The sequence below is a fragment of the Eumetopias jubatus genome, unplaced genomic scaffold (assembly GCF_037043125.1).
Source record: "Eumetopias jubatus isolate StellerSeaLion01/CBP00866 unplaced genomic scaffold, mEumJub1_p1.0 scaffold_9, whole genome shotgun sequence".
In the NCBI taxonomy this organism is placed as follows: Eukaryota; Metazoa; Chordata; class Mammalia; order Carnivora; family Otariidae; genus Eumetopias; species Eumetopias jubatus.
The window spans coordinates 119,205,697-119,221,486 of NW_028274815.1; the positions used below are offsets into that span (position 1 = coordinate 119,205,697).

General features: G+C 57.0%; 1 protein-coding gene across 1 annotated transcript in view; it reads left to right on the forward strand.

Moving 5' to 3' along the window:
• The first annotated feature begins 2,330 nt into the window (after nt 1–2,330).
• Nucleotides 2,331–15,790, forward strand: part of VSTM2L (V-set and transmembrane domain containing 2 like) — a 34,720-nt gene continuing 21,260 nt past the window's right edge. The window contains exon 1 of the mRNA XM_028118518.2: nt 2,331–2,451. Within this exon, the coding sequence (XP_027974319.1) occupies nt 2,331–2,451 (121 nt within the window). The remainder of the gene's footprint in view (nt 2,452–15,790) is intronic.

Here is a 15,790-nt window from a genome sequence, read left to right on the forward strand (position 1 = left end):
CAGGCTATGAGGAGAAACGATCCTTGAAGATCAAGCAATGGGTCAGTGCCAGAGCAGCAGTGTGCTGCGGTCCCACCCTGACCTTCTTCCTCGGCAGCCCCCAAGTGGAGTCTCTTGTTTTCTCTCTTCTAATCTCCTCCCTCCTTGTCCCCTTGGCGGTGCCCCCCTGCCTGCAATCTGTGGGTTAAGAGGAGAAAGCCCTGGGTTTGGGCCCAGGTTCTACCACCACATTGTCCTGGAGAGGCCTCAGGCTGGAATTGAGAGTCTGGATTTCAGTCTTTGTGCTGCTACGTGATTTCAAAGATTCTGTTTCTTCATCTTTATATTGGGGGCATTGGAGCCCATTTCTATTGGGAGTGAAGCTCAAGTTAATGAATGAGAAAACACTTTTGTAGAGTCCAAGACACCTGACCGTCCCTGGATAACCTAAGTACTATCTCTGTGTGGGAAGGAAGTGACAAGAAGTGGGTCAGTCAGGCAAAACCAGCCCCTTCCTCTAGTGAATGTGGGCGAGAAGGGGTTGGGGCCACGGCGGGGATCTGTCCGCGGTGCTGAAAGTAACGTCCTGCTGGGGCTCAGTTGTGCTGAAACATAGCATTTGTAATTGGGGGCTTCAAGGGGCTGTCCACAGTTTTGAATGAACCTGATTGCTGCTGGCGACCACAGGCCCCATCCAGTGTGCTGCCCGCCATAATATTGGAAAGGGGACATGCAAGGACAGAGTGAAGATGGGGTGGGGAGCTGTCCCTCGGGCTCTAACCTCATTCTCAAACTTGGGGCTCTGTGCACAATGCTGGATCCACCTGTAGTCTGTGAAGAGGGGAGTGGGCTGTCTGCAGTGCTCACTCCCATTCGGCGGGGCGCGAGAGGAAAGCGGAAGGTCTGTCCATGGTGCTGAATCCTCGAATCTAAGAGCCCGCCCAGGCGAGGTCCTTGAGGCCAAAAAGGATGTGTGTCGGAGTTGACGCTGTCCTCCTCCGTGTTGCTGAAACCACGGAGGACAGAACCGCGTCGGGAACGAGGCCTGAGGAAAGATAAGGGATGAGAGCAGGAAGGGACCCTTCCCTGGCATCAGCGACCTCGCCTTAGACTCGCTGTGGGACCTCGGAGAAGCTATGTCTCCGATTTAATGCGCTTCCTCGTCTTTAAAAGGAGGCCACTGGTCTACCTTCGTGTCCGTACTGAAGGTCTGTCCCAACAGCCCAGTAAAACCGTCAGGGAAGGAATCAGAATCGGAGGATCTCGTTGGATTCCTGGTCTTGGGAATGGGAGTGGCTTTGTTACCTGCCCGCCTCTCCAACATTTCATCGAGGCCCATCGGTCCGAGGAACGGAGACTGACAGCCCAGAAGGGGGCGATCCAATCCACCGCGTAGGGCCCAGCATCTTTAAGCTAGAAGGAGCCCCAGCAACTGGCCTGCCTCACTCCCATTATGCAGACTGGAAAACTGAGACACGGAGAGGATAACAACAGTAATATCTATTCAGCTCCTACCATGAGGATGGCACTATGCTAAGCGCTTTAACATACACGATTTCATAAATCCTCACCAGGACCCCTGCAAGTAGCTGCTATTCCCATTTCTCAGATGAAAACTTGAAGCTCAGACTGGCATAGACATCCGGACACGATCACACAGGAAAGTAAAGGCTGCGGTGGGGCTATCACCAGGTCCCCTGTGCCTCAGCCCAGGTTCCTGCCCTACCTCACCCCGACCTCCCCCGACCCCCTGACCCCGGCACCGCCCTGCTAGCAAAGTTGGGAGCCCCTCTGAGCGCGCTGAGTCTGGTGGCAGGTGGATTGGTTTTTCTCCTTCTCCCGCTTGATAGTATATCTGCTTCTGAAGCCAGTTGTGTTATGCTTTGCGGGAACTGGGTCCCTAGTGGGGGGCTTCCTCCACCCCATCTCTCTCCCCCATTTGCACTCTCGGGCAGGGGAAGTTGCGGGTACCGCTTTAAAAATCCCAGCCGGGGCAAAACTTTGATGATAAATCAAGCGGCAGATCCCTCCGCCGCCACCTCCTCTGGGCGGGCGGGAGGGAGTGGGAGGAGGGGGTGCGGCGGCGGTGACGCCGAGCGGAGTGGCCTTCCGCGGAAGGGAAGAGTCCCGCAGTCGGAGGCGGCCGGCTGGGCGTGCGCTCGCTACCCGCAGCCGGGGCTGGGCCGGAGCCGGGCGAGGGCTGGGGCCGGGGCCGGGTCAGGTTCGGGGGGCGAGGGGCAGCGGCCAGAGCTGGGCAGCCAGGCCGCATCGGGCAGGGAACGGCGGGCGCGGAGTCTGCGGTCTCCTGAGCCCCGATGTGAGGCGGCGGCGCCCCGGCCGGAGCGCGCACCATGGGGGCCCCGCTCGCCGTGGCGCTGGGCGCCCTACACTACCTGGCACTTTTCCTGCAACTCGGAGGCGCCACGCGGCCCGCCGGCCACGCGCCCTGGGACAACCACGTCTCCGGCCACGGTGAGTTCGGTCGCCGCCCCCGCGGACTTCCCCACCAAACCCCACCCCGGGCTGCCTCGCTTCAACTTGGCGGTCCCCGGGGCTGGAACCCGCGCCGGCCCTGGCGGGAGTCCCGTGGCGCCCCCTGCCGGGTCCATGGACCCGCCCTAGCACCCCAGCCACCCGTGCAGAGGAGGGGGCACCCCGTGTGCAACCCCGATCCCGCTTTCGCGGAGAGAGACCCCTACTCCCAAGCACACTCGCGCCGATACACCTCCAGGACTACACAGATATTCGCAGCCAGGGGCACACTCAGTGTTCTCACACTCACAACTCCTGCCCTCACACATCTCCAGACACCTTCTCGGATCCCCGTCCTCACTCACAAACACTCGCACTTATGCCCGCTGCACACACACAGGCATTACGGTTGGTGGGCTCACACCCCGCCAGCTGGCGCCCAGGCGCGCGCACTCTGCACAACTCTTGCCCGCCCTTCTGCCTGCACACACACACACACACACACACACACACACTTGTGAACACACTTGGCTCGCCCACTCCTCCCTGCCCATCTGCCTTTCCCTTTTGTGGGCTTACCCCTGCAGCTGCCCTCATCCTCTCCCATTCCTCTCCTGCCCCTTACACCTGTCCTGGGGGACAGCAGACCCTGCCTCTGGAGAACTGGTGGTCTCGGGCTGCCACTACCCCTGCAGGGTGGGGGACGAAGGCTTGGGGGAGCCCATCGAAGACATTGGAATAGTTGAGATTGCTGCTTCCAGCCACGGGCATGGGAGGGGAGGAAGGGTGCCGGGGCTTTTGTCTGTCTCTGGGGGTGGAAAGCCCCTGCCATCCTTCTGTAGGGGACCCGGCCCTCCTCATCCTCGGCCGCCAGGACTGAAAGGTGGGAAATCAACTCAGCCACCATGGGAGCCAGGGACCAAGCAAGCAGCCCCACATTGGTTGCCTGAGTGTCAGAAGCTCCTTTCAGCCCCAAGGAGCCCAAGTTGGCCGCAGAGTTGTAGCATCTGAGGCTGGTAGCTGTGGGGGCCTCCCCCTTCCCTGGTGAGCCAGGCTCCAGCATGGGCACCAGAGCATAAATGAAAATGGAGACCCTTCTTCCATCCATCCCTCCCCATCTGGTGGGGGAGGCTGCAGCACCAGTGCTGGGCACTGTGGGCCCAGGGTTGGGGGGAGGTTTGCACAAAGAGCAGAGAACTGTGTGATTTATTCTGATGGGAAAAGGCGGGGGGGAGTAGGTGATTAGAGGAGGCTTTGCTGGGGCCTGACGCACCAGTGGGATTGTTGCAGGGGGTGTGGGGGCTTCCAAAGCCCTTCTCAGGGTCTCTGCTTTTTGGGAACCATGACTCCCTGTACCCTTCTGTCTCACCACGTTTGGCGTAAGTGCTCTGTGTCTCATCTCTACACCATTCATATCGCTCATTGAATTTCTACTGACCTGGCTGGAGCACTGGTACATAGAGGAAGGGCTATTTTGACTCTCAGCTTACAGATGGAGAAACCAAGGCTCAGAGAGGTGAAGGGGCTTGCCCAAGGTCACACAGTGCATGAGTGGTTGAGCTGGGACTGGCCACAGGGTCTGTTGGGCAAAGACAGAGCTTTTTCCAGGATATTCATCGCCCTGTCAGATTCCCTCCCGTTTAAAGGAAACTGGGGATTCCTCCTTCCGTTCTCCTCCTCGCTCTGCTCAGTTCCTTGGCACAGTTAGAACTTAGACGAGGAGGGCTTTCCAAGGAAGGGTTTTCCTAAGTTTGCAGTCCCAAGAGATACGAGGACTAGGGCTCTGAGGTTTATGGTCATCCTTTCCCTAGAGCATCAAGCCCCAAGGATTTGGGTGCTACCCTGTCACTCCGGAGGCTCCGAGGTGGCCCCCCCATAGGAAATCAGGCTTTGCCCTTTGTGTGGTAGTCTCTGCCTGTCCCCCGGTGCCAGGCATGCTTAGGGGCACAGCTCTGCCCCACCAGCTGTAAGGTCGCCTCTGAACCCTGGCCAGGTCCCGCTAAGGCCCAGAGGGGGGCTAGACAGAGAGGACACAGCACTGACTGCGGGAGAACCTGACTTCTCTCAGTGACCCCCTATGCAGTTCTGGGCAAGTGGGTCAACCCTCTGGGGCTCCTTCTGTCCCTCCTGAAACGAGGAGGCCAGGCTGCTCTGCAGGGGCCAGGCTACCTTCTCCCAACATTGCCAGGTTCAAAGTCGCCAAGTAGTGGATGCCGAGGAGCCCCCACGGCTGCCCCTCTGCTGGGCCAAGCGCCCGACCACAGGAAGGTTTTGGAGCCACTCACTTAATCACAAAAAGAAACTGTTATTAATGATAGTGAGACACGGCGAATAAGTGGGTCATGTCTAATAAGCCATTTGTGTTCAGGAGGAGAATACCAATTTGATAAAAGCTGTGTGTGCTGAAAAAGCCCAGAAATTGCTGTTTAGCAGATTGGAGCCTGATCGTTTCATTATTCCTGGGCTCCGCGTGTCCTCAGCTGATTCAGGAAATGTGGCCCAGTTAGGGAGGTGTCTGTGTCTGGGGGTGGGGATGGGAGGCTGGAAGTGGGGGCTCCTCCGGAGGAGCCCATGGACCCCAACCACTTGGTGGCTCCTCATCTCTCCAGCTCAATCTGAGCCCAGCCCAGCCGCCAGGCTAACACCTTGCCCCTGCCCACCCGGGACTTGTCACAGGGAAAGCCTGTGGTCAGGTGGGTCAGCAAGGACATCAGTCTCGCTTCCCATCTCCCTGCTACCTTCACTCAGCCCACTTCACAGAGGGCCTTTTAAAGGCATGAGGAATGAATGGGGGTGAACGGTGTATGCCTCTTCAAGAGGCATAAGGAATTGGGAGGCTGGGGTCGTGGTGGTCCGTGTTTGTGCCTCCTAGGTACTCAATTAATAGTAGCTGTTTTGATTATTCCTTATGAGAAAGGGTCAGCTCATCGCCATCAGCACAGCAGAGCTGGGGGGCAGGGGGCGGAGCTAGCATTTATGAACTGCCTACTATGTGCTAGGTGCTGCCAAACCCCTCGCCATTGTTAACTCACTAAGGCTGACGTTATTCACGCAAGGCTGGTGTTGGGCATATGAGGATACTGAGGTTCAGAGAGGGCCAGTGACTTGCCCAAGGTCACTGAGTCTGTACAGAGAGCCACAGAGCTGTACCTGCCTCCTCCGGGACGACCCCGAGGCAGGCTGGACGAGTCACGTGACAGGACTTCTTCCTTCTGCACAGCCCTGTCTCGGCGCTCCCTTCCAGCTCCCCAGAGAACTGGTAAAGCCGTGGGGGCCGCCAAGAGGAACCGGCAGCTTAGAAAGGCAACACACGGGATCTCGCTGAGGCCATGTGCAAGTTAGAAAAAGACAGCTGGGCTGGACTCCTTCTCCAGTTCTTTTTCCAGATCTTGGCCAGGGTGGGGGGGTGGGGAGCGGAAGGCAGGATCTTTGTGAGGATCTTTGTAGACCTCCTGCCTTGGAATCACCAGGGAGTTTGTTAAAATGCAGATCCCAGGGACGCCTGGGTGGCTCAGTTGGTTGAGTGTCTGCCTTCGGCTCAGGTCGTGATCTCAGGGTTCTGCTCCGCGGGGAGTCTGCTTCTTCCTCTGCCTCTTCCCCTACCACCCCCATCCCCACCAGCTTGCTCACTCTCTCTCTCAAATAAATAAATGGATTCTTAAAAAAAAATGCAGATCCCAGGGTCCCCCCACCCAGACCCATTGGCCAAAATGATTGTTGATGAGACCCTGGAATCTGCATTTTAATAAGCTCCCCCAGATGATTCCCATGCAGGCTGGAGTTTGGGAACCACTGCCTTAAGCACTCAGCCAGGCCTGACGACACGTGTAGGGATGGGACATCGTCTGGCACCAGGGGCTGCTGGGTTGGTTTGGGTTTGCAAGAGAGGGAGGGGGCCATGCTGGAGCAGGCATGTGGACCCTGAGAGGAGCCCCAGGAAGCCTTGTACTGCAGCAAACATCCATCCTCCCACGCCCGCCCGGCCACACACACACACACACACACACACACACACACACACACCCCTAAGCCAGCACCTTCAATTATTAATACACCCCAATGCAGACACAGATCCTAGCTTGGCCTGGTGCTTTGCCCATTGAGTGATTCACTGTCCTGAGGTTCTCTCCATTGCCTGGAGGGACCAGCGGGGTGCTGAGGCAGGGGCGGGGGCCACCGGGCCATTTGGCAAACAGCCCGTTCCCTGAAAACCCACCCTGGCATTCTCTCATTCCTTACCGAACTGTGGATATCTCACCATCAATAAGCTGGCTAGTTTGGTGGCTGGGAGATGGAGAAAATTGAGCGCTGTCTTCCGAAGGTTATGATGTTAAAAATGTGTTCGCATTGTCTCGGGTGTTAGTGATTATTCTATCAATTACACCCGTAAATAGTCGGCCTTGGGCTGAGGGTTCCCGGCCTCCTGTGGGGAATTGGCCCTCACAAGCGGTTTTCCCTGAGTCCTTCACACCAATTGGTTTTGACACCTTGCCTATCAGCGGCTCCAGCGGCCTTTTCCTGAAGCAACGGGAGCCGGGAGCCTTGGGCAGCCAGCAGGACAGGAATTCGGCTCATCTCCACGGTGACACGGTGACAGTAGGGGTGTTGGGGGAAGTCTCCTGTGACAAACAAGTGGGCCAGGTCAGGGGTGAGGGAGAGTGGTCAGCCACTGGGACAGGAGATGGAGACCATGGGCCAGGGTGCATTTGCCCAAATTGCTGGGGGAGGTCAGTGCTTGGCTTTTGGGGTCACCTTATCTAACTCTGTGCAAATTAGGTGAGAGATACACGGAAGCAAATGTTGACTGAGTGTCATGCCAGGGCCTTAGACAGTGTTGTCTCATTTGACTCCCACAAGAAGCCTCCGAGGAGGGGACTTCCCCTGGTCCAGGGTATTTTTGAGGGAACCGAGTCTTGGCGAGGTTAAAAGGCTTGCCGAAGGTCACTCACCTAGCAAGTGTTGGAGCCTGGATTTGATCCCAAGAATGTGACTCCAGAGCCCAGGCTCACAATGCCGTTGAGTCCCAGAGAAGAGGAGGAAGAAGTGAGGTCTGAATGCTAAAACTTCTGTGTATTCCAAGTTAAGGCAGTTTTAAACATTCACATAATTTTAATTTCATAAAGAATCCACATTTTTAGTAGAACGATCACAAAACGGAGCCCCTCCCTCATCCTTACTGAGCGGTACAAGGACATCCTGGGGTGGGCAAGCCTGACTTCACCTTGCAGTGGGCGGACCCAGGCCCGGCCCCTTGAAGTGCATATGAGATGCTATGACCCGGAGGGTAATGGGGTGCCAGGGTGTGTCCTCTTGCCAGCCCTGGTGAGGCAAGTCTCTTCCATCAGAAGAAGGGGCCGTGACCTCACTGGGGGAAGAAATTTACCCCTCTACCAGCTGGCGACCCTGGGGTTCGTTGGGCACATGCTGCTGTGGGGAAGGGAGGTGGGGCTGGGGAGGCAGAGGGGCTGCCACTCCTCCAGGACACCCTCCCCACGACCGGGCCCTCTCCCCTTCCTGAAAGTCGGCAGAGGAGTCTCTGGGCCTCAGCCCCATCACGCCCGGTGGAAACCCCTCCCTCTTCAAGGACCCCCAGGACCCTCAGCAGGATTGGGTCCTACCTGAGAGATGGTTTGAGGCAGAACCCAGACAAACCTCTCACATTTTAATAGTTATGCATTTATTTTAATGTGGAGTGGAAAAATAAACCCAGCACATCAAAACTGTGATTTCACAGATATGATTGCTTAGATGAGACTAACGGGGATATTAAACAAATAGTGGGTTAGTTTATAGGAAAACATTAAGGACAGAACAGTGAGGGTGCACGGGCAGCTCTGTGTGTAGGAATGACTGGACGTGGGGGCTGTTGGCCCACGGGCTGCCCCCCCGCCTCATACTCTGTACTGTCAGCGGGAGCTGCTGGCCCAGCAGCGGCTGCTGTCGGCTACTGGAAGGGACCATTCATTTATTCCTTCATTCATTCAACAAATAGCGCTTGAGCACCTGCCATGTACCAGGCTCTCTTAGCCACTGGGGACATATCAGTGAAGAAGACAGATAAGGTTCTTGCTCAGACAAACCTATAAAAAATATATAAGTATAAATTGTGATAAGAGTGAAGAAACAGAGATAATGTTCAGCCCGGAAAAGGCACTCCCGGCGCAGCGAGGGCAACTGGTAGTGAGCTCCCTGTCACACGAGTGTTGTAGGCTGGAGCCAACCATTTATTAGCTGGGGGTGTTGTGGAGGGAATCCCTGCTTTATTTCCCCAAGGAGCACAGACTGGTGAAGTGGGCAGAGAAGTCTGAACACAGTGGGTGGTTCATAACAATCTGTCACACAGCGATTTAGTGACGGGGCCCCCCAGTGGGCGGAGCTCCCAACTCCGAGGATGCCTGGCCCCCCACCCGGGGGGACACGGCAGGGGTGAGGGCCTGTGCTGTCTCTTGTGTGGAGAGGTGGGGGCAGCGGCTCCTTTGTGACTTCACTTCAGCTTGAGTTCAAGTGCCGGAGTTCGAGCGGGAAAAGTAGACCCGAGCCTTGATCCACCCTCCCGTGGCCTCTGCCTTGCTGGGTAGCTTGGCAGGTCCCTGCCCTTCTCTGGGCCTCAGCAACCTCCAACAACGGCTAGTGCACCTAGCTCTTAGCTTCCAGAATCCTTCCACCTGTGGCCCTTTCCTCTGTCCTCCAGGCGGCAGGTGCGGAGGGAGCCCATGGCCGCGTGGGATTCCATCTGGCACATGGCGCTTAGTCTCAGTGGCCTTCGGGGGTCTGGGAACCAAGACGCCAGACAGCAGTCATCGAGCATTTTCTCTGTGCCTGTCATCCCCCTCACCTCCTCCTTCCAGCCTCACACACCCCATGTGGAGGATGTTCCCATTTTACAGACCAGGACATGGAGGCTGCGGGGGTATTGGGACCCTCCCGAGGCCACACAGCTGTTGAGTGGTGGAGCCGGGCTTGAGCCCAGCTTGTGGGGCTGCAGGGCTGGAGTTCTTCCCCGCTCATCTGTCCTGCTCCTGGCTGCCAAGCCCGGTGGGCGTGTGGACAGTTGCTTTGTTCTGGAGTGGCACCCTGGCTTCACTGGATTCTCTCGGGGTCCAGGATGCCAAAATGCTGGGAAGGCCTGGGTCTGGCTGCACGAGCGCAGTCTGAGAGCCTAGGCTCCTTGGACCCAAGCCCAGCCCTGTCAGTGGGGGTGGTGGGACCTTGGGGGTATGCGTGGGACCTTGGGTGCACCTGCCTGGGTGTTCTGCTGGGGGCTGGTGGTTTTGCCTGAGCATGTGGCTGGCGTGCGTGTGTTTGGGTGTTTGATCGTGTGTGGTGGAGGAGCCGTGGGTGGGAAGGAGCCCGGGCGGTCGTGTAGTGTCCCAGCCGAGGGGCCAGGCTGTGCCCTCTGTGCCGTAGCCTTGGTGTGCAGACCCGCCTCCCCGGCCCCTCCAAGTGGGTGCCCTTGGGACTCGAGGCATCGAGGCTCTGGGAGCATCTGGAAGGTTAGAGCTAGAGCTGGGAGTGGGGCTTGCTCAGAGCTATCAATTAGGGGGCTGGCAGTGCCCATCTGTGTCAAGTGCTCTGCCTGCCCCTCTCTCCGGCTCATTCTCTCCCCGGGTTGGACGCTCGCTCTCTCTCTTTCAAACTCTCTCCATCTTTCTTTGTCCCTTTCCCTGTGTCTGCTGCATCCATCTCCCTCCCTCCTCTCATCTCTCCACCTCCGCTCTCTGTCTTCACATGCACACATGCACGCACGCGAGCACACACACACACTCCTCTCTCCAGGTGACACCTTGGGATTACACATGCGTCTCTTCTTTGTATCGTTGTGACACCCACGCAGAGCAGGCACTTGAGAGATATCAGGTGAATGAATGAAGTGGACGAGTGGATGACCAAGTGGTGGAGTTACAAGGGGCGCTGGAGCTTGTCTAGACTTGTGGTTCCTAATTTTCTTGGAGGTCACCGTCCTCTGGAGCATCTGATGAAAACTGGATCATTGCCTCAGGAAAATGCCACATCGTTTGGGTTAGTTCCAGCTGGTTTGGGAGGCCCCCAGAGCTCACCCGTGGTGCCTGGGATGCAGCCTTCATTTTACGGGGGAGGAAACCAAGGCCCAGAGAGGAGCCAGGCCTGGCCCCGGGATGCAGGGCCAACGCTCAGCAGAGCACCCCCCCCAACTCTGCTGTAGCCCTCGCATAACAAGCTTCCCTCTAGTGTCCTCAGCGGGTGGGCATGGGGGAGAGGTCAGGGAGGACAGCAAACCGGAGATGTGAGCCCTGGAAGTGGCTCAGGCAGACGAACTCTCCCGAGGGGTCTCTCCCCTCTCCCACCAGAGTGGTGGCTGTGTCCTGGTGCAGTCAGGAAGACTTCCTGGAGGAAGTGGGCTCCTGGTATCCAGAGCCTGCTGGGACTGAGAGGGGATTCCAGAGGCCGCAGGAGCAGGTCTGTCAGGGGCTTCATCCGGAGAGTTGTGCGTGTGCATCGGGCAAAGCAGGCGGTGGAGCTCGGCGTTGACCCCGCCACCCGGAGGTTTCCGGTGGGGAAGGTGCGAGGTGTGGCTGGCAATCAGGAGGGACCGGCCATGTGCCTGAAGTGGGTGTCAAACAGGACTTGGAGGCTGAGGGGGTACTGGTGGAGCAGGAGAAGCTCCTTCCAGGACTAGGGCCGAGTTTGCGGGCTCGCAGGAAGCCGGGGCTGGCCGCGACGTCCGGGGGCTGACGGAAACCTGGGCTGGGCAGGAGATGGGAGCTGGGCATGCTTGCGTGCCTGTGTGCGTGTGTGTGCGCGTGTGTGCACGTGTGTGTACCTGCACTGCTTCCTTTCTAATGCTTGCACACACCAGGCTCCCTCCTCTGGGACCTTTTGCCCAGCGATTTCGATTTCGTCTGCCTGGCAGGCTCTCCCCCTACCTTTCCCACCCTCTGGCTCTTTCCTTCATGCTCCGCGGACCTCCTCCCGGGGCCCCAGCACCTGTCAGAGCCTGGCCGTGGTCACTCCAGCGGATATCCCAGGCACCCATCAACATGCCCATCTTGCAGAGGAGGAGACCAGGGCTGGGGGGAGACTGGGGGCCCACACCTCGTTCAAAGCAAGGGAGAGAACCGAAACTTTGTTCCCTCAGCCATGCGTGCTAAGACTGTAGGGGATGGTGCCTGCCTGGGCTTTGGGATCAGACACTCTTGGGCTCAAATCCCGGCCCCCACTCAGGCTCTCCGAGCCTCACTAGCCAACTTGGGGTTGGGGGTCTTGACTGAAGCCCCCTTTCTCACAGCCCTCGGGCGTGGTTGCTGGCCCAGGGCAGGGAAGGTGAGAGAGGACTACAGGGTGTCTGTTCTGCTTTGTGAGGTTTAAAAAAAATTATTTCTGGCCTTAGAGGTGGCAGCAATTAGGGCTGGCTCACTGGGGAGCTGTTTGCTGCCTGTCATTGGCCCCAGGAAAGGGTCCCTAATGGAGGCCCGGCGGCCAGAGTGCATGGTAGTGGAAACTGCACTCAAAACAACCCGGCACTAATGGTTTCCTGGCAAGCAGAGGAGAGGGAGGGTGAGGGCAGGCTGGCAGACAGCTGATGGAAGTCCTCTGGGGCAGGGGCCCTGAGACTCACCAGCTGGTCTCCTTATGTCCCCAGAGACCCCAGCAGTGGTCCCTAACTCCAGTCAGGCGCTAGGAGTCTCGAGCCCCATCCAGGCTCTGCTGCTTTCCGTTAAATCCCCTCCCAGGCAGAGGGAACAGTAAATGCAAAGGCCCTGGGGTGGGGCAGAACCCCTTCAGCTAAGGATTCTCTGGTTCTAGAATAGTCCTTGTGTTTCAAAAGGCCAGGCCAGTCTAGTCTTCTAGGTGAGGAAAAGGGAGGTGGGAGCCTTGGGGAAAGAGAAGTTGGAGCAGGGCCATCCTGTGAGAGGCAGTATGAATAGCAACCAGATCATCACCAGCCTAATAATGCTCCACGGAGCCCTCTAGGTGCCGGACATTTACAGGCATGTGCGATCCTGTCAAGTCCCCACCATACCCATTTTACAGATGAGGACACTGAAGCTTAGCGATTTGCCCACCACAAGGAGGTATAGTTGGGGTTCCCATCGTGGTCAGCCTGACTCCAGAGCCCATGCATTTACTGCTGCGCTGCTGGATTTCCCAAACACGGTTGGGCAGGCGTGGGAGGGCCAGGGCAGGGCTGCCACTGGGTCCCAAGTGGGGCTGTGTTTGCCCCACACCAGGTCCCGAGGAGACAGCATGGCTGTCGGAGTCTGCCTCAGTTTCTCCCTTCCTATTGGTCTCTGCACCTGGTTTTCATGTGCCCTCTCCTCTTCTGCTCTGGTCCTCATGGCTGTGGAGCTTGCTGGCCCCACCCTTGGTGCCTCCCACCTCTCTCCCTTGTCTTTCTCCTTTTCAGTGCACCTGGGGATGCTCCTTCCTGGACTCCAAGGCATCTACTCACCCCTGTGGCTGATGCAACCTCCCTCTGCTTCCCCCATTCACCCCCTCTCTGCCTCTGGCAGGCAGCAAGGATGGTGCGTGCCTGGGCTTTCGGGTAGACTCTTAGGCTCAAATCCTGACCTCCCTTGAGCTCTCTGAGCCTGACTACCCCTCTGTGCAATGGGCTCACCCCACAGGTTTTGCAGGCTGTACAGGTGAGGAGGAAAAGAACTGCCATCTGCACAAACATCAGGATGTCTGTCTGCCTTCTCCTGTGCCCGGCTCCCCCATTCTGGTTCCTGCCCTGTCCCGGGCTCCCCGTGCATTCCCACCCTTGCCTCCCTCCCTCCCAACCCTTTCCCTCCCTGTGGCCCAGATGTGGGGGAAGAGAAGGTGGGAATTCCACAGGGGAAACCTGCTCAACTCCCACAATCCCGCAAGTGCCAGAATATTTTCACTCTCCTTAAATCTCCCTAGATTTGTAATTCCACTGCTGTCTCCCTCAATATGTGCCCGTGGCCTTGAGAGGCACCCTGCACCCAGCTGCAGGCACCAGCTCTGCCCACCCAGTAGTGTCAGGACTGCCGGGCGGGGGACTGGGCATGTCCCCACCACTCTCCGTGCCTCAGTTTCTTCATCCGCAAGAAGAGGAGAGTGAGAGTGGCTACTTCCCAGGTTGTTTGGGGATCCGGTGAGAGATTTTACCTGATGAAAGAAGCATCTCTTATAAAAAGGAATGCAATCTGATACATGCGACAGTGTGGACGAACCTCCAAAACATGATGCTAAGTGAAAAAAGCCAGTCCCCAAGGACCACGTATTATATTGTTATATTTGTGGGAAATATCCAGAATAGCAAATCCATCCAGAGACTCAGCATAGATTCGTGGTTGCCAGGGGATGGGAGAATGGAACATAACTGCTTAATGGGCGCAGGGTTTCCCTTTGGGGGGAAGAAAATGTGTGGGGACTAGATGGAGGTGGGGGACACAGCATTGTGAATGCACTCAGGTCCAGCAGCTTGGTCACGTTAGAACGGTTAATTTTGTGACGCGAATTTTACTTCATTACAAAGTAAGTACAAAGGACACATCTCTATAGCAGTCCTCTGTGCCGGATCGTCCACTTTATAAATGTCGACACACTTGGTACTTACAGCGACCTCATGAGGTAGCTCTTACCCTCACGCCCATTTTACAGATGAGCAAACCAAAGCACAGCATCACCAGGCACCTAGCACACAGTAAGTGTTCAAAATGTTAGCTATTTGAATTTTTTAAAAAGATTTTATTTATTTATTTGACAGAGAGACAGCGAGGGAAGGAACACAAGCAGGGGGAGTGGGAGAGGGAGAAGCAGGCTTCCCGCCGAGCAGGGAGCCCGACGCAGGGCTCGATCCCAGGACCCTGGGATCATGAGCTATTTGAATTTTTCTTAAAGATTTTATTTATTTGAGAGAGGGAGAGAGAGCATGAGAGGGGGAGGGTCAGAGGGAGAAGCAGACTCCCTGCTGAGCAGGGAGCCCGATGCGGGGCTCGATCCCGGGACTCCAGGATCATGACCTGAGCCGAAGGCAGACACTTAACTGACTGACCCACCCAGGCACCCAGCTAATTTGACTTTTTATTGGTTGGGGCCGCCCTCCTTCCCAGTTAGCAGGGACCCCCGCCCCCACCTGGGCGTGTGTGTGTGTGTGTGTGTGTGTGTGTGTAACTCAACAGTGAGCGACTGCCACCAGGGAATGGCGGCAGCGAAGAGGCTCTCCTGCGTCCCACACGGGGAAACAGACTCTTCACCTGCATTCGTTCATTTCATCCTCACAATGAGCCATGTGGAAACTGACGCTCAGAGAAGTGAGGCAACTTACACAAAGCCACACAGCAAGTCAGGGCAGGGCTGCAGCTTGTGTGCCCACGTGTGAATCCTGGGGTTCACTGCCCCCCCCAAGTCCCCCTGCTTCCTGCTGGTCTGCTGCCCCCGTTAGCCAACACATCAATACTCCTGCACACAGAGCCAGGGCTGCTGGAGACAAAGGAGGCCTCTGACTGGATCAAGCAGAGAAGGCCCTGGACTGGGGGGTCGGCCCCACGCGGCAGAGGGGGAACGGCCCCCCACCAGGGGCAACGTTTCTTTGATGTTCTCCTATGTCATTCAAAATTCATGAATTCCGTATCCTATTCCATAAGGTACTCATGTTTGTTTTAATACAAAAATAACGTTCTTTCCCCACTTTGGGGGAGGGAAATCCATGCCTCCGGAGGTCGCTTCCCTGGTGTGAGCAGCAGAGACCATGAGGGCATCCGCCCTTCCTTTCTTTGTTCACTCCGTCTGCAAGCGGGCCTTCTGTGGGCCTCCTTGGACCTGAAATATAGGTGTCAGTCCTCCTCACGTGCCAGACACAGGGAGCCTGCGGGTGAATCAGACAGGAAGCCGAACTGGCAGGGTCCGTAGGGTTGTTACAGGTGAGTGGCAGGGAGGCTCCTGTCCTTGGGCCTCTGCAAGCCAGGGCTGGGAAGTGGGGACGAGGGATGAAGGTGGGAGGGGGTCAGTGGCCGAGGAAGCCAGAGCCGGTGGTGACCGGTGACCGTGGTAGAGGTGGCTGCCCGCGGGCCCGCCCCTCAGCAGCCCTGCCTCTCAAGCCCTTCTGACCGAGAAGAGTCTCTGCCTGGCCCTGCTCTGCATTTAACGCGTAACTCTCGCCAACCTCCCCTGTTCCTGCAAGAAAATGGGCACTGAGGCCCGTAGCCTTCAACAGGCCACCTTCCCTGGCTAGAATTGACAGACGCTGGGTGATGCTCCTAGTGTTTATTTTTACAGTTCCCCTCTATTTATGGCAAGTGATGCTGATTTTCCGTTTATGGCGGCAATAAAAGTCTCCTTTTAAGCTGAATTTATTTAAGTAAAAAGGGAAAGGTGCTTTGAAAATAAATAT